The sequence below is a fragment of the Phoenix dactylifera genome, chromosome 2 (assembly GCF_051530095.1).
Source record: "Phoenix dactylifera cultivar Ajwa chromosome 2, Ajwa_hap1_PhDact_Kaust_v1.1, whole genome shotgun sequence".
Taxonomy (NCBI): domain Eukaryota; kingdom Viridiplantae; phylum Streptophyta; class Magnoliopsida; order Arecales; family Arecaceae; genus Phoenix; species Phoenix dactylifera.
In genome coordinates this window covers 23,320,131-23,336,203 of record NC_143191.1, presented here as the reverse complement: position 1 = coordinate 23,336,203, position 16,073 = coordinate 23,320,131, and the positions used below count along the sequence as shown (strand labels likewise).

At 39.2% G+C, this 16,073-nt stretch overlaps 2 protein-coding genes across 2 annotated transcripts; both read right to left on the bottom strand.

Moving 5' to 3' along the window:
* Window positions 1-685: 685 nt before the first annotated feature.
* LOC103716785 (transmembrane protein C9orf5 protein) lies at window positions 686-4,604 on the bottom strand. The gene is made up of 2 exons (XM_039130435.3): window positions 1,831-4,604; window positions 686-1,111 (listed from the first exon to the last, which is right to left on the bottom strand). The coding sequence occupies exons 1-2, from the start codon at window positions 3,919-3,921 to the stop codon at window positions 1,013-1,015; spliced, it is 2,190 nt and encodes a 729-aa protein (XP_038986363.3). The 5' UTR covers window positions 3,922-4,604; the 3' UTR covers window positions 686-1,012.
* A 220-nt stretch (window positions 4,605-4,824) lies between these two features.
* On the bottom strand, window positions 4,825-13,761 carry LOC103716783 (splicing factor YJU2-like). The gene is made up of 8 exons (XM_089928826.1): window positions 13,431-13,761; window positions 12,719-12,868; window positions 12,443-12,577; window positions 12,240-12,305; window positions 10,932-10,997; window positions 10,706-10,816; window positions 8,095-8,185; window positions 4,825-5,328 (listed from the first exon to the last, which is right to left on the bottom strand). Exons 1-8 carry the CDS (start codon window positions 13,626-13,628, stop codon window positions 5,117-5,119), a joined length of 1,029 nt encoding a protein of 342 aa, XP_089784952.1. The 5' UTR covers window positions 13,629-13,761; the 3' UTR covers window positions 4,825-5,116.
* Window positions 13,762-16,073: the final 2,312 nt, after the last annotated feature.

Below are 16,073 nucleotides of genomic sequence, written 5' to 3'. Positions count from 1 at the left end.
GTGCATGGTCTGTAAAGTTAGGATAAAGTATGGAAGAAAATCAGGAGTTGGAAACAGCCCAAAGAATCCAAGGATTGCATAACCATGTTATGGCAAAGCCCATTTGTGATGGATAAAAAGTAGCAGCTTTTGGAATTTCATGCATGCAAACATGCATTATTTCTCTAATGTTTACTCATGTTACTTTATCACTGATGACTAGTCAAGAACTATTACATGTTTCCGGAAGAAAAGAATGAAAGGATAAGAGTCCATGCCTCTATAGGCTACTGTTCTCTGAAACAGCAATCTCCAAACCATCAGGTTGTAAAACATCCACCTGCCATGGTAATCCTTGATTTAAAAGCACTTCATGGATTATTCTGAAGGAAGGATGTCAATCAAGCACATCCAATTTTCTCGATGATAAAATGATCTTGGATTTTTGTCGGAGCATTTACATGGTTCCATGTTTATATACCTAACTTCAACTTTGTAGACTTTTCTCCTTAATCATGCAGCATTCAAATACAAACAGTAAAAATCACATATAGCATTAATTTTATGCAGCATATAGTTTACATCAAACTGAATGTGGAAGCAACATGAATAACTAAGATCTGCAAAGACTTAAAATCATACATTATTTATCATGCCTAATAATTATCCTAACAACAATTTAGAAGCAACATCAGCTAACACAGTCTGATCCAACAAATTCAAAATTAGCAACCTTTATTGCAATACAATGGCATATTTTGGCGTGGATTACATGCCTTTTCATATCAGAATGCTACAATGAATTTACAATTTTCCCATCAATCAGAGAGAAAATGATCGATATGGTACAAAATCCACACCCTAAAGAATAATTGCCCCCTTCGACGAGAGAACAATTAATCAAAAATAAAATAAATATACCTCAGAGGTACAACAGCAGAACTGATGTTTTTTGCTATAGATGCTACCCACTTTGCTACACTCTTAACTAACCAGAGCAAAAGACCAAGGATGTATCTTTTCCATCTGCACCCTATCCACTGATTTCTCCTGTATCAGCAAGCACAAACTCTGAATACAAATTCTTCAAAGCAAGGACAACTGTCATTAGAAGAGGACCCATTATTGCACCCTGTAGAATAAAAACCAGAGAAACACCTCTTAACTTCTCTAGCTTGAGGGAAAATGCTGATTAGTGACCACATGTAAGATTCCAATAGAATCATTCCATCAATTCTCAGATACAAAAGCACGAAATTCATCATAGGTCAACTGAAGAAGAATAATAGATGATAAAACAAATTTTGATCTTCGTAATGGTCCCATGAGAAAGAACAGCAATATGAACATATTTAAGAATATTACACAAATTGTTTATAACTATCATCAAATAGCTAATGAATCCATAGTAGCCATTAACGATTTATGCACCTATCATCAGATTCAACACTCTATCCTAAAAGTTTCGTCATATTGAAAGAAAAAGGCCTGCAGTTTTCACAGATACAAAATTGATTCTTGCTAACATATGTTCTTTAATTATGTTGATGCCAATGTCACATAACATGGGATTTCTTCAATTTAGAACTAAGCACAAGTCAATTTGTAAATTTATTTACTAAAATTGTTTCAGAAATCTATTCTATTTATTTAAGCATTAAAAAACAGCATGTTGGAATAAAGATGCCGTTCATAATATATGTTCTTCAGACAATATTCAATACAGGCAACAATTAGGAAAACATAAGGTCAAAACCATTTTCAGTGGCCTTCTATCTTAGTTCACTTTAAACAAGTCTAGATCAGAATGAATAAATCAAGTATGAGCAAAATCAAGAAATAGAATATTACCTCTAAAGCATTCCGGAACAATGTCATGCCACCAATGATACTAAGCCCAGTGAGGTATGCACTGTGCCCGGGTATATCCTCCTGGATTACTGAATATCCGTAGTCCATGAGCACAAGGTGCATCACGGTCAATGCGATGGCAAAAATGCACCTCCCCTCCATGAGCAGCTCAGCCACAGCAGGGATCGTTGAAAGCCAAGATGGTAGTATTGGCAGCAGGGCACTAATGAATCCAAGTGCAGTCGACATGTACACAAAATGCATCGAGCAGAACCTGAACAGCAGCCATGTGAGGCAACTTTGGAAGATGGCAATCTTCACAGTAGCCAAAAGCACACTGCTGATAGCATGGTTGATAACCTCAACACATCGAACCCTCATGGATTTTGAAATGGGGAGCATGCCCACAACCTGCTCTGTCGCCCCACCAGATTCTGACGTGATTAGATAATACAGAACCCAGAGGAAGACCATCAATTGCGACAAAAAATTAATTACTTCTGCCGCACCGGAGATCACTGCCAGGGCAACAAAACCAATCACACTGGCACTTCCACCGAGGATCGATGTACTACTGGAGAGCACCTGCTTCGAGACTTCAATCCCCTGAAAAGCAATCCCCTTTGCCTTCTCCACCAAATCACCTCTAGTAATCAACAATTCTCTAACAATCAAATCCAATTCTTTATAAATCTCCGCCCACTCGCGATTCTTCACCAGAACACTCAAAGATTGGAGCTTTACCGTGTATGGGTGCTGTGGTGAGCTCGCCAGAGCTGTTGAAGCCCCTCCAGAAGGACTTGCCGACTGGTTTACCATAAATTGCCGAAGCCCATTAGCAAAGTCAGTCATATTATACTGGACTGCAAGCCGATCGATCTGTTCCCAAGCAGTATCGTAGAGCTTGGCCGAGTAGCGATCCACAAGACCAGTGATGTCATTATCCTCCATCCATTTCTTGAATCCGATCCTCTCGGCATAGTTACTGTGCTGAACACGGGATTTGACCGACATCACGGCATCCTTACTCTCCACGCCGATCTTGTAGGAGAAAAAGATGCCGCCAGCTAAAATCCCGACGATCATTCCTACAATCAGGCCAACAGCGACAATGGTTTTGAGCCGCTTGAGGATGCCGGCAGTGATGCAAGTGCAACCGCGCTTGGCGGAGGAGGTGTCGGGCCTGACAAAGCTGGCCTTGCGGACGACAGAGGCGGTGGGGCCAGCGAGGAAGAAGCCAAGGGCGAAGAGGGGGAGGACGGCGGCGCCGAGCTGCTCGAAGGTGATGATGAAGACCCAGAAGGAGACGAGCCAACGGAGAAGGCGGGAGAAGCCAAGGGTGGAGGAGGAGGATGGGGAGGAGGAGGAAACGAGCTTGCGGCGGAGGAGGAGTGAGCGGAAGTCGACGAGGGTGGCGGCGGAGGCGCGGAGAAGGGCGGAGGGAACGGCGAGGAGGGAGGGGAGGAGGCCGAGGCGGAGGGGAGGGGACCAGAAGGAGACGAGGGCGTCCTGGAGCTGGCGAAGGGGGATGGAGCAGAGGATGGCCCACTGGAGGGGGCGGACGAAGTCGTGGAGGAGGCGGTAGAGGCCGTAGAGGAGGAGGAGGGAGAGGGCCAGGCCGGCGTGGGCCATGGCGATGTAAAGGGCCAGCCGGGCGTGGGGGTCGCCGGCAAGGGTCCCGGCGGCAGCGGAGGAAGCTTCGAGGGTGTCGCCGGCGGCGGAGGGTTTGGGGGGCTTGCCGTCGGGGTAGGATTCCGAGAGGCGAGGGGGGGAAGGGGGGAGGGAGTCGGGGGGGCGGCGGAGGGAGGCGGAGCGGAACATGTCGGACCAGGAGGGGTTGCTAGGGTTAGGCTCTGGGGATGAGTAGGGGACGAGCTCCATAGACTTATAATAGCTCCGTTTTCGTCCTCTCCTCGGCTCCCGAAGAGATGAGATGAGAGGAGAAGGAGAAGGAGAGATGAAAGCTGTAAGGGCGAGGAGGAGTATATGAAAGAAGGCAAGATTAGGGAGACAGTAGATTGGGTTTGTGGATTGATGAAGAGAATAGGCAGAGAGGGATAGGAGGAAAGAGATTATTTGCCTACAACGCATGTACCTGCGTGGCCGTAAGTGTATCCATCACGACCGCTGGTTTTATAATATCGCATCAAGATGCGTGTTTGATGAATGGGCTCTAGAAACCAGCGGTCGTTGATTCGCCAGGCTGGTGCACGCCGTGTAGGCAATAATTTCTCGGATAGGGCATTGGGAATCTGGGATGTTGAAATGATGGGATGTCTAGATGCTGAACTTGACGAAAATAGCCCGAGATGCTGGAGGGAGCGGATTTCTTTCGAAAAGTAGTATAAGTGAAAAGATGGTTCTCTTTTTGCGAAAGAGAACGAAAAAAAATAAAGAAAAGAAGGCTTGGCAACCTTGGCGAGAAGGGAAGGCCCGTGGAGGGATACCGTTGACGAGAATAAAGCGATGCCTACAAAACACGCTTAGAGCCTACAGCAAGATAATGGCTTGCGTACAAAAGGGCTGGATCTAACTCAAAAATAAATTATAGTGCAGGGTTCGAGTGTTTTTATTTTATTTTATTTTATTTTATTTAAGTGCAACGACTCTCACATAATAGATAGATGTCTCACACAATAGATAGATGCAGCTAACAAAATCCAAAAAAAATAATTAAAAAAAAGACACATAATTTTTGTATAAATTTTTTTTTGAATTAATCAACCATATAAAAAACAATCCAGTCCACAGCAACCAAGATGCTACACCACTACTGCAAAACGGGCTGTAAAAAAAATTCAAGCTGGAGATGCACCTGAAGATGCCTGATACCATATCCCTAAAATATCTCCATGCAGTGCAATGAAAACAAATGCCACGCTGCAAGACAAGCATAATCGTCGTCTAAAAGATCATGCATGAGCATCCACCTTCCACAAAAAGACAGGAAAAACAATTTCATCAGTACAACATACTTGGACCAGAGAGGGCATGTAAACAAAGAGAAATGGTTGAGACATGCTATTTTCAACATTGTCTTCTGCTTCAACTCATGCTAATAGCCTCTCCACTTTCAGTTACAATGACCCGACAGCATTCATATCCAAGCATAACCCATGGAGCCTCGTCCATTACTAGAAAGAAATCGAACCCAAGCTTACAAATTTCCTCCATACATCTACGTGGGCTGCTCGATTTCCCTGATCCATGTGTGATATTTCCACTAGTTAGCAGAAACATTGAAAGGCATTAGGCCTCAGTATAATAAAATATTACATTGCTACAATCAATCACTTTCATCATCCGTATCATAATTTTGACAAAGAGATACAAGCCCGTTCGTCATCTGATTGCCTTCCGTCTGATTGTTTTCACCATCTTGTCGGTCATCCTCTATAGGTGCAGTCCGGGGCTTCTTGGAAGAAGGCCCATCTGTCACAGGCCGTGGTTTCAATATAAACTTCGGCATGGTAACTGAAGAGCCCCCACCTGAAGTTCCTGTAAAATTGGTAGGGGGAAAACATTAGCTGGGAAGGAAGAGAAAACATAAATGAGCTCATAGTTGATGTCATGAAAACTAAATACCTTTTTAGCACTTTTGCAAAACAATAAACTAAACTTGGACAAGCATGCTTTTCTAAAGCCATTCTACTGGGAAAAATTCAAGGGTTTCTCTCTCTCTCTCTCTCTCTCTCTCTCTCTCTCTCTTAATGGCATTGTCATTGTTTGCAGGTTTCTAGATGACCAGCTTTTCTCCGCAGGGGTGAGGGTGTGTTTTTGTTTATGTAGAATTCACTCTCGCGGAACAAATTCAAGATTTTAATCATTCCTTGCTCCAAAACCTGTCTATGCATGTGTCTGTGTAAAGGTTTTCTTACAGCCGCTTATTTTCACAGCATCTGTACTTAGTGAAGTCACTCCAGTGGGGAAAATTTGACGGTCTTAACTCTGCCTGTGTGCTTATGCATGTGTGTACTTTGAGTGTGTTTCCATGTGACATCATGGTCTGTCGATTTTTCTAATAGCAATTCATTAGCTTTTTTAAGTAGAATTTTATTCAAAGAGAAATATTCCAGCATATCAGTCTTAAGCATTATGAAAATCATATCTAGTTGGTTAACCAGCTATGCACATTTGTCTTTTTTTTTTTTTTTTTGATAAACTGGCGCCTCACACTGGACGAGCGTAAGTGCACCCAGAACAATCCAAAACAAGTATCTGATGCAGAGCAGGCGGGATGGCCTCAATACTCTCCCAAAGAAAACCTCCCAAGTGATGCGCGGCAAAAGACGCAACCCAGTCCGCAACTATACACATTTGTCTTTAACTGTATCTTAATTCCACAACAAGTTGTATTCCATCAAACTGATTCAGTCTGTTAATAAGTTCCGTTGAATCTAAATGGGCATTTGATGACCACCTATGCTAGCATGTGCTTGTATTCATGGTCATGCATGTATATGTCTGAGAGTGGGTGTGGTGTGTATTCATTTCTGATGCCATTGCATGCACTCACAAAGCTTAACCAAATGTCTCATATACTTCAAGACACGAAGAAGGGCCTGAACACTTTCCATGCTGATAAGACCACCTCATGTCAGCATGGGAAATTCCAGCTGAACAGTTGAATTGGGGTGGAAAGTGCAAGCTAAGGCAGTGCAACTAGAAGGATGTCTCGGATACAAGTGGAAAGAGAAGACGAGACAAGGATAAGGAACTACTCGTTGGCAATGCAAGAAATAAACTTAAGAGAAATTGTCCCGGAGTCATAGACTTGGGATTAGAATTATAAATTGGAAGTAGGATCCATATGAAGAGTAATGCAAAAATATGCTTGGAATGACGGCAGGTTAAGACACATATAGGTGCTACATCACCCGGATCAGCGTATAACATGGAGCATACCAATTCAACAAAGAAATCTATACATGATCAGAAAAAGAGGAACACTCAATTCGATACGGAAAAAGAAAAGAGGTCTATCCTCCTATTACTTTTTTCGAGCATAAATGATATAATTTTTCTCCTCATGCCAGATTTAATTTGCTTGGTAATTATATATAGATGTGTGCCTAACAACTCTGGCCTCTTAAGAAGTTAACAATGCAAGGCTGAATGGATTACAAGCCACCACATAGGTATACAGAGAACCAAGGTCCCAACTCTTATAATGAAAACCATTTAATGTCATTACAATTTAAGGCTACCGATACAAAACCATATGCAACTGTTGGTAAATATCTATGTATTTATGTGCATTTATGCATGTATGCATACTGCCGTAGTGACATATATATAACATCAACAGTTTTTTTCCCCTTTTTATCAACAAGACATTTATGATCTGATGGTTAGGATTAAGGTTGCAAATGGGTCGAGTTGACCCATGACCCGACCCATTTTGGAGCACCCGTGGGGCCGGGTCAGGTCCTAAAATTGGACTTGTTCCATTTTTCGGATCGGGTCTAGATTTACTGAATTCAGACTAGACCCGACCCGAATCTGTAAAATTATTTGAGCCCACAGGCTGAAGCCCGCGAGAGTGCAAACATAAGTTCTGAAGCCATGGATGGGTTTACTCGAACCGGACCCGAATTTTTTGGGTTGGGTCTGGGTTATACATGGACCCGACCCGACTCGAATGACCCGTTGGATCAAAATTGTAACGGTGGACCCGACCTGACCTAACATCGGGTCGGGTCTGGATCCAAAATTAGAGCCCGAATAAGAAACCGGGTTGGGTCGGGGTCACTCATGACCCGACCCAACCCAACCCATTTGTACCCCTAGTCAGGATCTAAGCTACTGTGGTTAGGAACTCTAAAACGACAGAGTATAAGATACATCTATTTCATCTAACACACCATTTGTGCACAAACGCAGGCACATGATTGTAGGGTTGTGTAGGTCATATAAGAAGCATAATTTCATAAGACGGTATGTTAGAAACTAGAATCCAAGGTCTATATACGAACTCAAACACAGCAGAATCCTCGTTTGCTTACAACAGAAACACATGGGCAAGAACAGTATGCACACACACAAGCATGCAAACATGCAAGTACACAAACACAAGATGAAAGCATGCACATGTACACACATGCACGTACTTATGTATGCCAATAGATAATACAAAATAAATTCAATTCAGCAGCAATATGACATAAATGGCTTTGCTATAAATACCCATAACTATTTATTTGTATAATCATATTGCAAGTGGAGAAAATCTAAATGTTAACACAATTTATGTATGAAATGTACCTCCATCTTTAGAACTGTTAAAAATACTGCTTTTTGTTAAGGAATCTGTTGGTTTTTCCACTGTGCTTGAGAGTTCTGAATTACTTTTCCCCTGCAGAAGATAACAAGATCATAAGCTTAGAGTACAAACAACGTTGAATTTGAACTGAATGCAGACATAAATATAAGTCTAGAAAAAATTTGATGAATCTCCAGACTTGTTTAAGCAAGATAATAAGCATTATCACTTAAAAAGACTACATAATGACAACTGTCGGCCAAAGCTTACAATATACTTATATAATCACTCACCAATGCATAGTCATATAGGAACTTATAAGAAACAACTATTGGCCCACCATGACTCCCATCTATAATTAGGGAACAGGGACAACAGATGCACAATAAAAGGTGCCACAGAACTACAACTAACTTCTCTAAAGCTCAACTGCAGTACATTTTTGAGACATGATTCAACTTTAATATTCAAATCCCGCTGCACTAGGGGAACAACGGAATGTTATAATATTATTAACAACAAAATATAGCTTTTAATTAATTATAAAAAAATCATGAAACATAACTTTTGCAAGCAGGCATTTCCAGGGCTTGAATTGCTAATAATAGTTGGCTTCATAGCATAACTGACTAATTAATACACCTCAAGTAACTTAAACAGTAAGCTTGATTGTCAATATGATATGCATGAAATGACAATCCTGTCAGATCAGAAACCTTCTTATACGCAAGACACCAGTTAGGCCCCAAGCAACACATTTGAACTCTCGTTTACAAAATCCTTAATCCGATTAAAACTTTTGAACATTACATTAAAAGAAAAAGGCAAAGAAATCTTGTGTACACTAAAAGACTTCAAAAAAATATTACGTGAAACATTAACAAATGATAAATCATGTATATCTTCTTTGGTCTTCCGAATACTGTACCATACATAGATTTGAACACCCAGACTGCAGCAAAACAACCATCATTAACACTCAACTCATGATCAGTATAGCGTAACGCGTTTCGAAGAGGTTTGGGATATACTAGTAAACAAATAACAAATTCATATGACTCAATTTTGTTAATTAGAGATAGATGACATTATATATGAATAAACTGGAGCTGGATGTTAATGTTGCGCAATATTTGCATGCTAAGTGAAATAGAAAAAAATCGCAAGGCCAACAATGAAATATGGGATATATATGCATCAAAACGTAATGCAGACAAGAAGATGCCACCACAGAGTCACAGTGATTGGACAAACATAAGGTAACAATATTTGTAGGGAATATAAAGTAACATTATTTTATACATAGCTTAACTGATGCTCGAGTGATGTGATCAGATTTTTGAAACTTCAAGTTACTGGAATTAATTTTATTTTTTAGCTAAGTTTTTAGTCATCATTTTTTCTGTTTTAGCAGGTCTACTGGTTAGAACTTAGAACATCTAATATCAATATCAAGCACCATATCAATATGCTATGTGGCATGAAAAATAACCACGGTTCATGGGGCGTAGTTCAGAATTTCAAAATAAAGTAGGGCTATTAGTTAAGTGTTTTGACTTATTTACTATTTAGGAATCCGTAAATGATTAGGAAAAGAGACTGATAGAACATATGAAACGGGGGATTCATAGCCAGCTGTGGAGGAGACTTTTTACAGAAGTCAGCTTATATGAGATATTTTATTTAAAAAGAGGACCACGGGGCTCCCTGTTTTCCTCTTTTCCTTTTGTTCTTACATTCTTCTCTTACTCTCTCCTCTCTTCTACTCTCTTCCAGTCTGATTTCTATCTTTTATGTGCTCAAGCATCCCTGCAAAACAGCGGAATCTTGTTGTTTAACATATCTGGGGTCCAGGCTGACTAATAATAGCTGCTGATAGTAGACTTTGAAAATGCACAGAATTTAGATTTGCCTTCAAATCTGAATTTAAAATTCTAGCAGTTTATTGACTAGCAATCCCTCATAATCCTTGGGGTTACATCTTTAAAAGGGCAAATGTCTACCAAATTTACTGTGTGCATTCATGTGCAGAAAATATTAATAAGTGAGAAAACACCTATGGCCAAAGGCACATGTCATAGGGTCTTAAAAGATAATGATGTATGCCAGCATGGACGATCAGCCCTGATAGGCATGCATGAGAATACAAAAGGATAACAAGCCTAACACAGAATTCACTGGAGAATGCTTGCAAATTCTTTCAGATTTCTTTCAATCAAGAAGTCAACAATTAATATTTTCCTGGCGGGGTGGGGGCCCAGTGGTTGGGGCTGCTACGCGGGGGTGGGCTTGTCCCTTCCTCCCCCCTCCCCTTTTTTTTTTTTCAGCAAAAAAAAAAAGAAGTCAACAATTCATGTAATGTCATATTAGTATATAACAATTAAAGGCAAAAAACAAAAACTAATACTACTAGCTTCATAAAGAAAAGGATTTACAATCAGCAAGATAATAGGAATTTTAAGAATTTTTCTTTTAACCAGGTCTATCACTCCATTTTTGAAAGCCAGTTCCAACATTTAAAATGTTCCCCCAATAAAATTTATATAAATTTTGCATATTTAGGACAAAAGAATGAAAACTACAAATGAAGCAATCAATAAAGCCAAAATATACCTTTAAATTATCATCTGGTAACTTGCATGGATTGGAAGATGACTGACCAAAGTCCTCATCTAGATCCTCATCTTCATCATCCTGTATACGTCGGACATAATTTTGTGAACCCTGCAAAAGGTACTTCGTTATTAGCACCTCATGCACCAATCTTAATGCAAAACTTTTTGAAAATAATAGATTACAGTGACAAAAAAAGCAATAAAAGGAATACTCAAATACTAACAGGAAAAGCAATTGATTTGATCAGTTCTTCATCTGCTTTATCTAACTCCTCCGCAATTTTTTGCTCCTGACAAAGCATAGAAAGTTCATGAGAAGACTTAAGAACAAAAAACATTGATTTATAAATGAACGTACAACAGTTGTTATATAAGCTACACCATCCACATCAAACACTAACCAAGAACACTGCATCAATTGCGAAAGATTTGCTAATAAAAACCTCATTCTTTATCCAGAACCTAACAAAAATTTCACTAATAAAGCAACATTTACAGGTAGCAGTCTTGATATGTAGAAAAAAAATCTCTGAGTTGATCCTCAAATCTGACTTAAAGACTTACAAGTTATGACGAGGCTTGTAGGTTAAGGTTAATAATACATCCAGAGCCTGCCTTCAAATATCTTGCACTTAAATTGTTTTCTCCTTTTTACCCATAATCTTCACCAATTTTTTTTTTAAATTATTTTCTATATTAATTATTGACGGCCAGTAAGTTGCATGCTCAAAAGAAGTTCACATACTTATCATGAATATATTTAAACCCTCAATATGGAAATGATTGAAGAAAACTATTTCCCTTTCCCACTTGGTCTACACTTTTTTTGGGGGAAAACCCTTCTCACTCTTCTAACATACCTAATAAAGGTTTTACTATTATCACACTTTATTAGTAATGTATAATGAGCTATACACTTTCTGTATCTCCTCTTTATTTTTTTCCATTCTTAAGAAATTTTCAAATACGCATGCCATTCACATATGATAATCTTATCAAAACCCAAACTCCCTAATTTGTGACTTTTATGTCTTTCTTCCCTTAAAATCTAAAACTAATTAAGATCAGCCCAAACTAATGCTACACCAAGGTCACTAGTCAAGTACCAGATACCTAAAAGCATTGTACTACAAGTTGTCGAGATAGGTCACTGTAAAAACCTTCCTTCAGATATGATCTTGATGATATTCAGACAGAGCATGGTCTACCATACCACCCAGTACAGTACGGCACGTCCTATACCGGGTGGAAACCGGTATGAAAGTCAAGTTCGGGTTGGTACAGATCTTGTACTACTCCATATCGACGCGTATGAACTGTATTGAAACTTAATCATTTTAACAACATAACCATCCCTCCTCAAGTGTATTCTAGAAGAAAGAGAAAACATCGTATAGAGAATAAAGGCAATAGGGGCCATGCTCATGGTACTGATGTTAATGCTTCACAGAAATGACCGCATACTCAATCATTCTTTAGGAATGAAAAGTTCACAAGGGGGAAGTGAGAAAGAAAAGTAACCAAAATTTTACCTTGTCGTAGGCTGAACGCTTTAGAGTCTCTAGCATCATATCGACACTCACAGTTGCATGTCTTGACTGGAGAACAGCAAAAAAGAATCTGTCAGCATGATAATAGTACAGAATCACAAACTATCCTGAACCCCTGGTTGTATTCATGTCACCAGTAACTTTAAAAGTCTTAAGGAAATTTGGGGGAAGAGTCCAATTTATACCTTCATAGACCTCATTTCTTCTAGTGCTGCAAGTATGTCCATATCTCTCTTTGAATCCACTGCTCTGTTTTCCAGTGACTTCATTGCATCCCCCATCTCTTCAGCAGCTCTTTTCTTCTTCTCTTTTTCTACTGCCTGATGAAAGCACAACATAAGATATTGGAATTGAAACCACAATTCTATTGCGAAAATATCAAAGATCAAGAATACCCCAGAACATGTACTAGTCAAACCCAGCAATATAACATGCTACGGAGCATTATGTAAATCACTCACTTCGTCCTCTTCCCGCCAAGGCTCAAAATTTCGGGATGCTCCCGATTCAACAACATAGTCCGAATTCTGAGGATCTGTTTTGAATGCAATTTCAGCCGAGCATCTGGTGCATTTGAAGTAGAACCGAAAAATCTGAATTCCCAGATAAGTCTGCAAGATGCCAATCAAAATTCCAAACATCAATCTCAGTTCCTCATCAAATGCGCAATAAAATTGAACTTTTCAACCAAACATTAACCAAATAAGAATTCCTGAAATTTAACACCATCGATAATGTTAATCTGAAGATAATTTATGGCCTTCAGGTTACCTAGTTCCTCAAAATCTATGAAATTACAGTATCAGAATATAGGCATTTCGACCCAGCTAAGATAAATCTCAAATTCCAGGTAAACTTTAAATATAATTTTACCCTTTCTCCAGAATATCAAACAAACTAAAGGAATCTCATCAATCAAACAGATAAAATAATGCAAATACGATAGGGGACCATGAATAGATAACTCAAACTGCGTGGAAAACTCGGCGAATCTAAACTTTCAATTAACAGGTTACAAGAAGAAAAAAAAAGAAGAAATCAACTGAAAAAGAATAGAAGGAAACGAACAACGATGGAACGAAGCTGCGGGAAAGAGACGAATCGATCAAGAACAAAAAGAAGAAGAAGAAGAGGAGGAAGGGAAACACTTGAGAAGGGATAGAAGGGGATTACATCTCCGATGACATCTTCTTTGCGGGAATTGAACTTGGTGCCCTTGTAGATGTAGGTGCCACAGGTGTTGCAGCGGATGCTCATGGGAAGCATCATACGAACCTTGATCTGTTGGTTCTTAGGCTGCCGCCGCCGCGGGATCTTCGCCGGATCAAAGTCCGGCGGGTAGTATTTGTTCAACACCTTGCGCTCTCCCATCCTCTCCTTCTCCCCCTCTCTCCCTCCGCCGGATCAACGCCGGAACCCTAATTCCAGGAATAGCTTTCGGGAAACCCACGAGTTTTGATCCGAGCAAGGCCGAGAAGGGAGGAAAGGTTGGGTTCTGGGTCGGTTGTTACTCTAGAGAGATTAGACAGCCGTGTAATCGGGTCGGATTTTTATAAATCAAATCCAATCCAATCCGACCCAGTCTTCGTAACCCGACTCCGAATCGGGACAAATATCGGATCTTCTTCGGTGCACTGCGGGTCGGTCAACGATGAGACTCCTCATTCAGCTATACGCTTCGAGTTCCCATTAGTAGCATCTGACACAGAGACGAACAAATACAATACAACGAGAACCGTATATGAAAGGATAGTTTTGTAACGACCATAGATACAGATACACCAATGAACCAACAAAAAAAAAAAACTATGAAGTGATAGTTTTATAATCCTAATAAGGATCTATTTGGAAAATCTAATAGAATTGAACGGAATTTCCTATAAGATCATAGATTATACAGCCTAGTTAAATAAAATCTATGTCAACACAATTCTTCTTTAGCCTAAATCCTATAGGGAAAAAAAAATCTCCATATATTTTTTTCTTATCTTGCAGTCTAATACACTCATTGATCGGATTTAGGCCAAAACTAGAATGGACTTTTAGAAAAAAAACCGGCTGAGTAGACTAACATGTCCAATTTCTATAAAAAATCTAGCTTAATTCTACTGAATTTTCCAAACAAATCCCACAGGGAGTCAAAATATTTGCATGAAATCAAAATCCCAAACATTTGTATTATATAGTAATTTATAATATGCATGCACAAAGCACATAACTTAGAAAGAAGACAAACACCAAAGAAAAATAAATTGCATTACGAGACTTTGTTTTTATTTTTTTTGTAAGATTTTTATTTTTTGGTAGAAGATGAGCCTTAAGTTTTGAAAAAAATAAAATAGCAGAGTCCAAACTGGATCAAAGAGATCGAAAATAATAAGCCAATCACATATAAATATTAAATAATTATTCTAAAATAAATCATATAAATAAATAATAGTTTCAAGAGCATGGGATCATCTAAAAATCGGGTGTCTTTTAATAATATAGTCAAAATGTGAAATGTGAAAGACTCCTTACATGCTATAGTTTGAGGAATCTGGTCTATGCAAGTATGTGGGAAATGCAAGCTAAATTAAGAACCTAGAATCAATTTGCCTATCCAGGCTTAGTTGGTTGGGAAATAAGAAAAATTGTTAAAGGGCGGATAATTTGTGAGTAATAGGTATTTTTTAAGACAAATCGGTTATATAGGACATTTGTCTAAGAGTTTTCCAATCTTCTTATCCCCACTTATATTTTGAAATAACCAAAAGCTCCAGTTTTTAAGCAATTAATATGTTGGGCAGCAGCGATACTTTTGCCTTGTTAACCAAAATAATAACCTCAGCATATTCAATTGCACTATATTACTATATATCATTTCATGGAGACATAAATGGACCAGGCAATTCTTCCATGGAATAGAAATGTTCCATAGGAACACAAACTGAGATCCATCTTTTTATCCTAAAATTATTTATACCTTTTGAGAATGGAAGATAATATTTAAAAAATTCCTAACCTTTTTCAAACCCAGTATAGCTTATCAGAGCCTCTCTCTAGCCTAAGGTTTAAGCAACTTAGATTGCAAAAATGGTGCAAGTTTCAGTCTCAGGAGATAGGAGTTTTTTACAAGAATTGACATTTAGGGGTAACCAAAGGCGCAATATCAAATTATATGCCATGAACTACACCTAGATGTTCCTGTGACAGCCTAGGCCTGCAACATGTGTCCCTGGAATTTCATAAGAAAAAATTCCACTTGGCGGCCAAAATCTAAGAAACCATGTAAGGCTTGAAACATGTGATGTTGCTATCATGGTTGCAGTCAACCAGAAGGCCACACTTTGATTAGCATCAACTAGTAATGCAATCAAATATTAATAGTTAACTGTAGTTGTAATCTCTTGCAACCAGATAGGCCTATATATGCATCCATCAGCCTAACCTATTTCTTTGTGCCAACGTATCTTGGTTGTACTGGATTCTAACTAAAAAGGAGACTCATCAAGCTCAAGGAGAAGTTCTTTCAACATAGTGGCAGTCTTTCACTACAACATCGTCTCTCTTTCTCTCTCTTTTTTTTTTTTTTTTTTCGCTAGAGCGGGTGATTCATACATCATCATATCTCTTCATTAGGTGGTGGCGGTCGTGATGATTCCATTATGAGGATATTTATCTCTAAGGAGCACCATAGAGAACAACCAACAACTGCCATGGGGATTGCATTATTGGTCAGGGAGGCTTCGGAATGGTGTACAAAGAAAGGGACCTTGTCAAACTAAAGAGCTGTTGCGATTAAGAGATCCAAAATTGCAACCAAAGGTGAAATCA

Bases quoted from the DNA above. Each gene is read 5' to 3' on its own strand.
- LOC103716785 (XM_039130435.3), bottom strand. From the start codon at position 3,921: ATGCGTTGTAGGCAAATAATCTCTTTCCTCCTATCCCTCTCTGCCTAT. The intron at 1,112-1,830 runs GTAATATTCTAT...TTTATTCTACAG, and splicing joins TGTTCCGGAATGCTTTAGAG to GGTGCAATAATGGGTCCTCT.
- LOC103716783 (XM_089928826.1), bottom strand. From the start codon at position 13,628: ATGGGAGAGCGCAAGGTGTTGAACAAATACTACCCGCCGGACTTTGAT. The intron at 12,869-13,430 runs GTAATCCCCTTC...GGCATCTTGCAG, and splicing joins AAGAAGATGTCATCGGAGAT to ACTTATCTGGGAATTCAGAT. The intron at 10,998-12,239 runs GTAAAATTTTGG...ATGCTTTGTCAG, and splicing joins AGCGTTCAGCCTACGACAAG to GAGCAAAAAATTGCGGAGGA.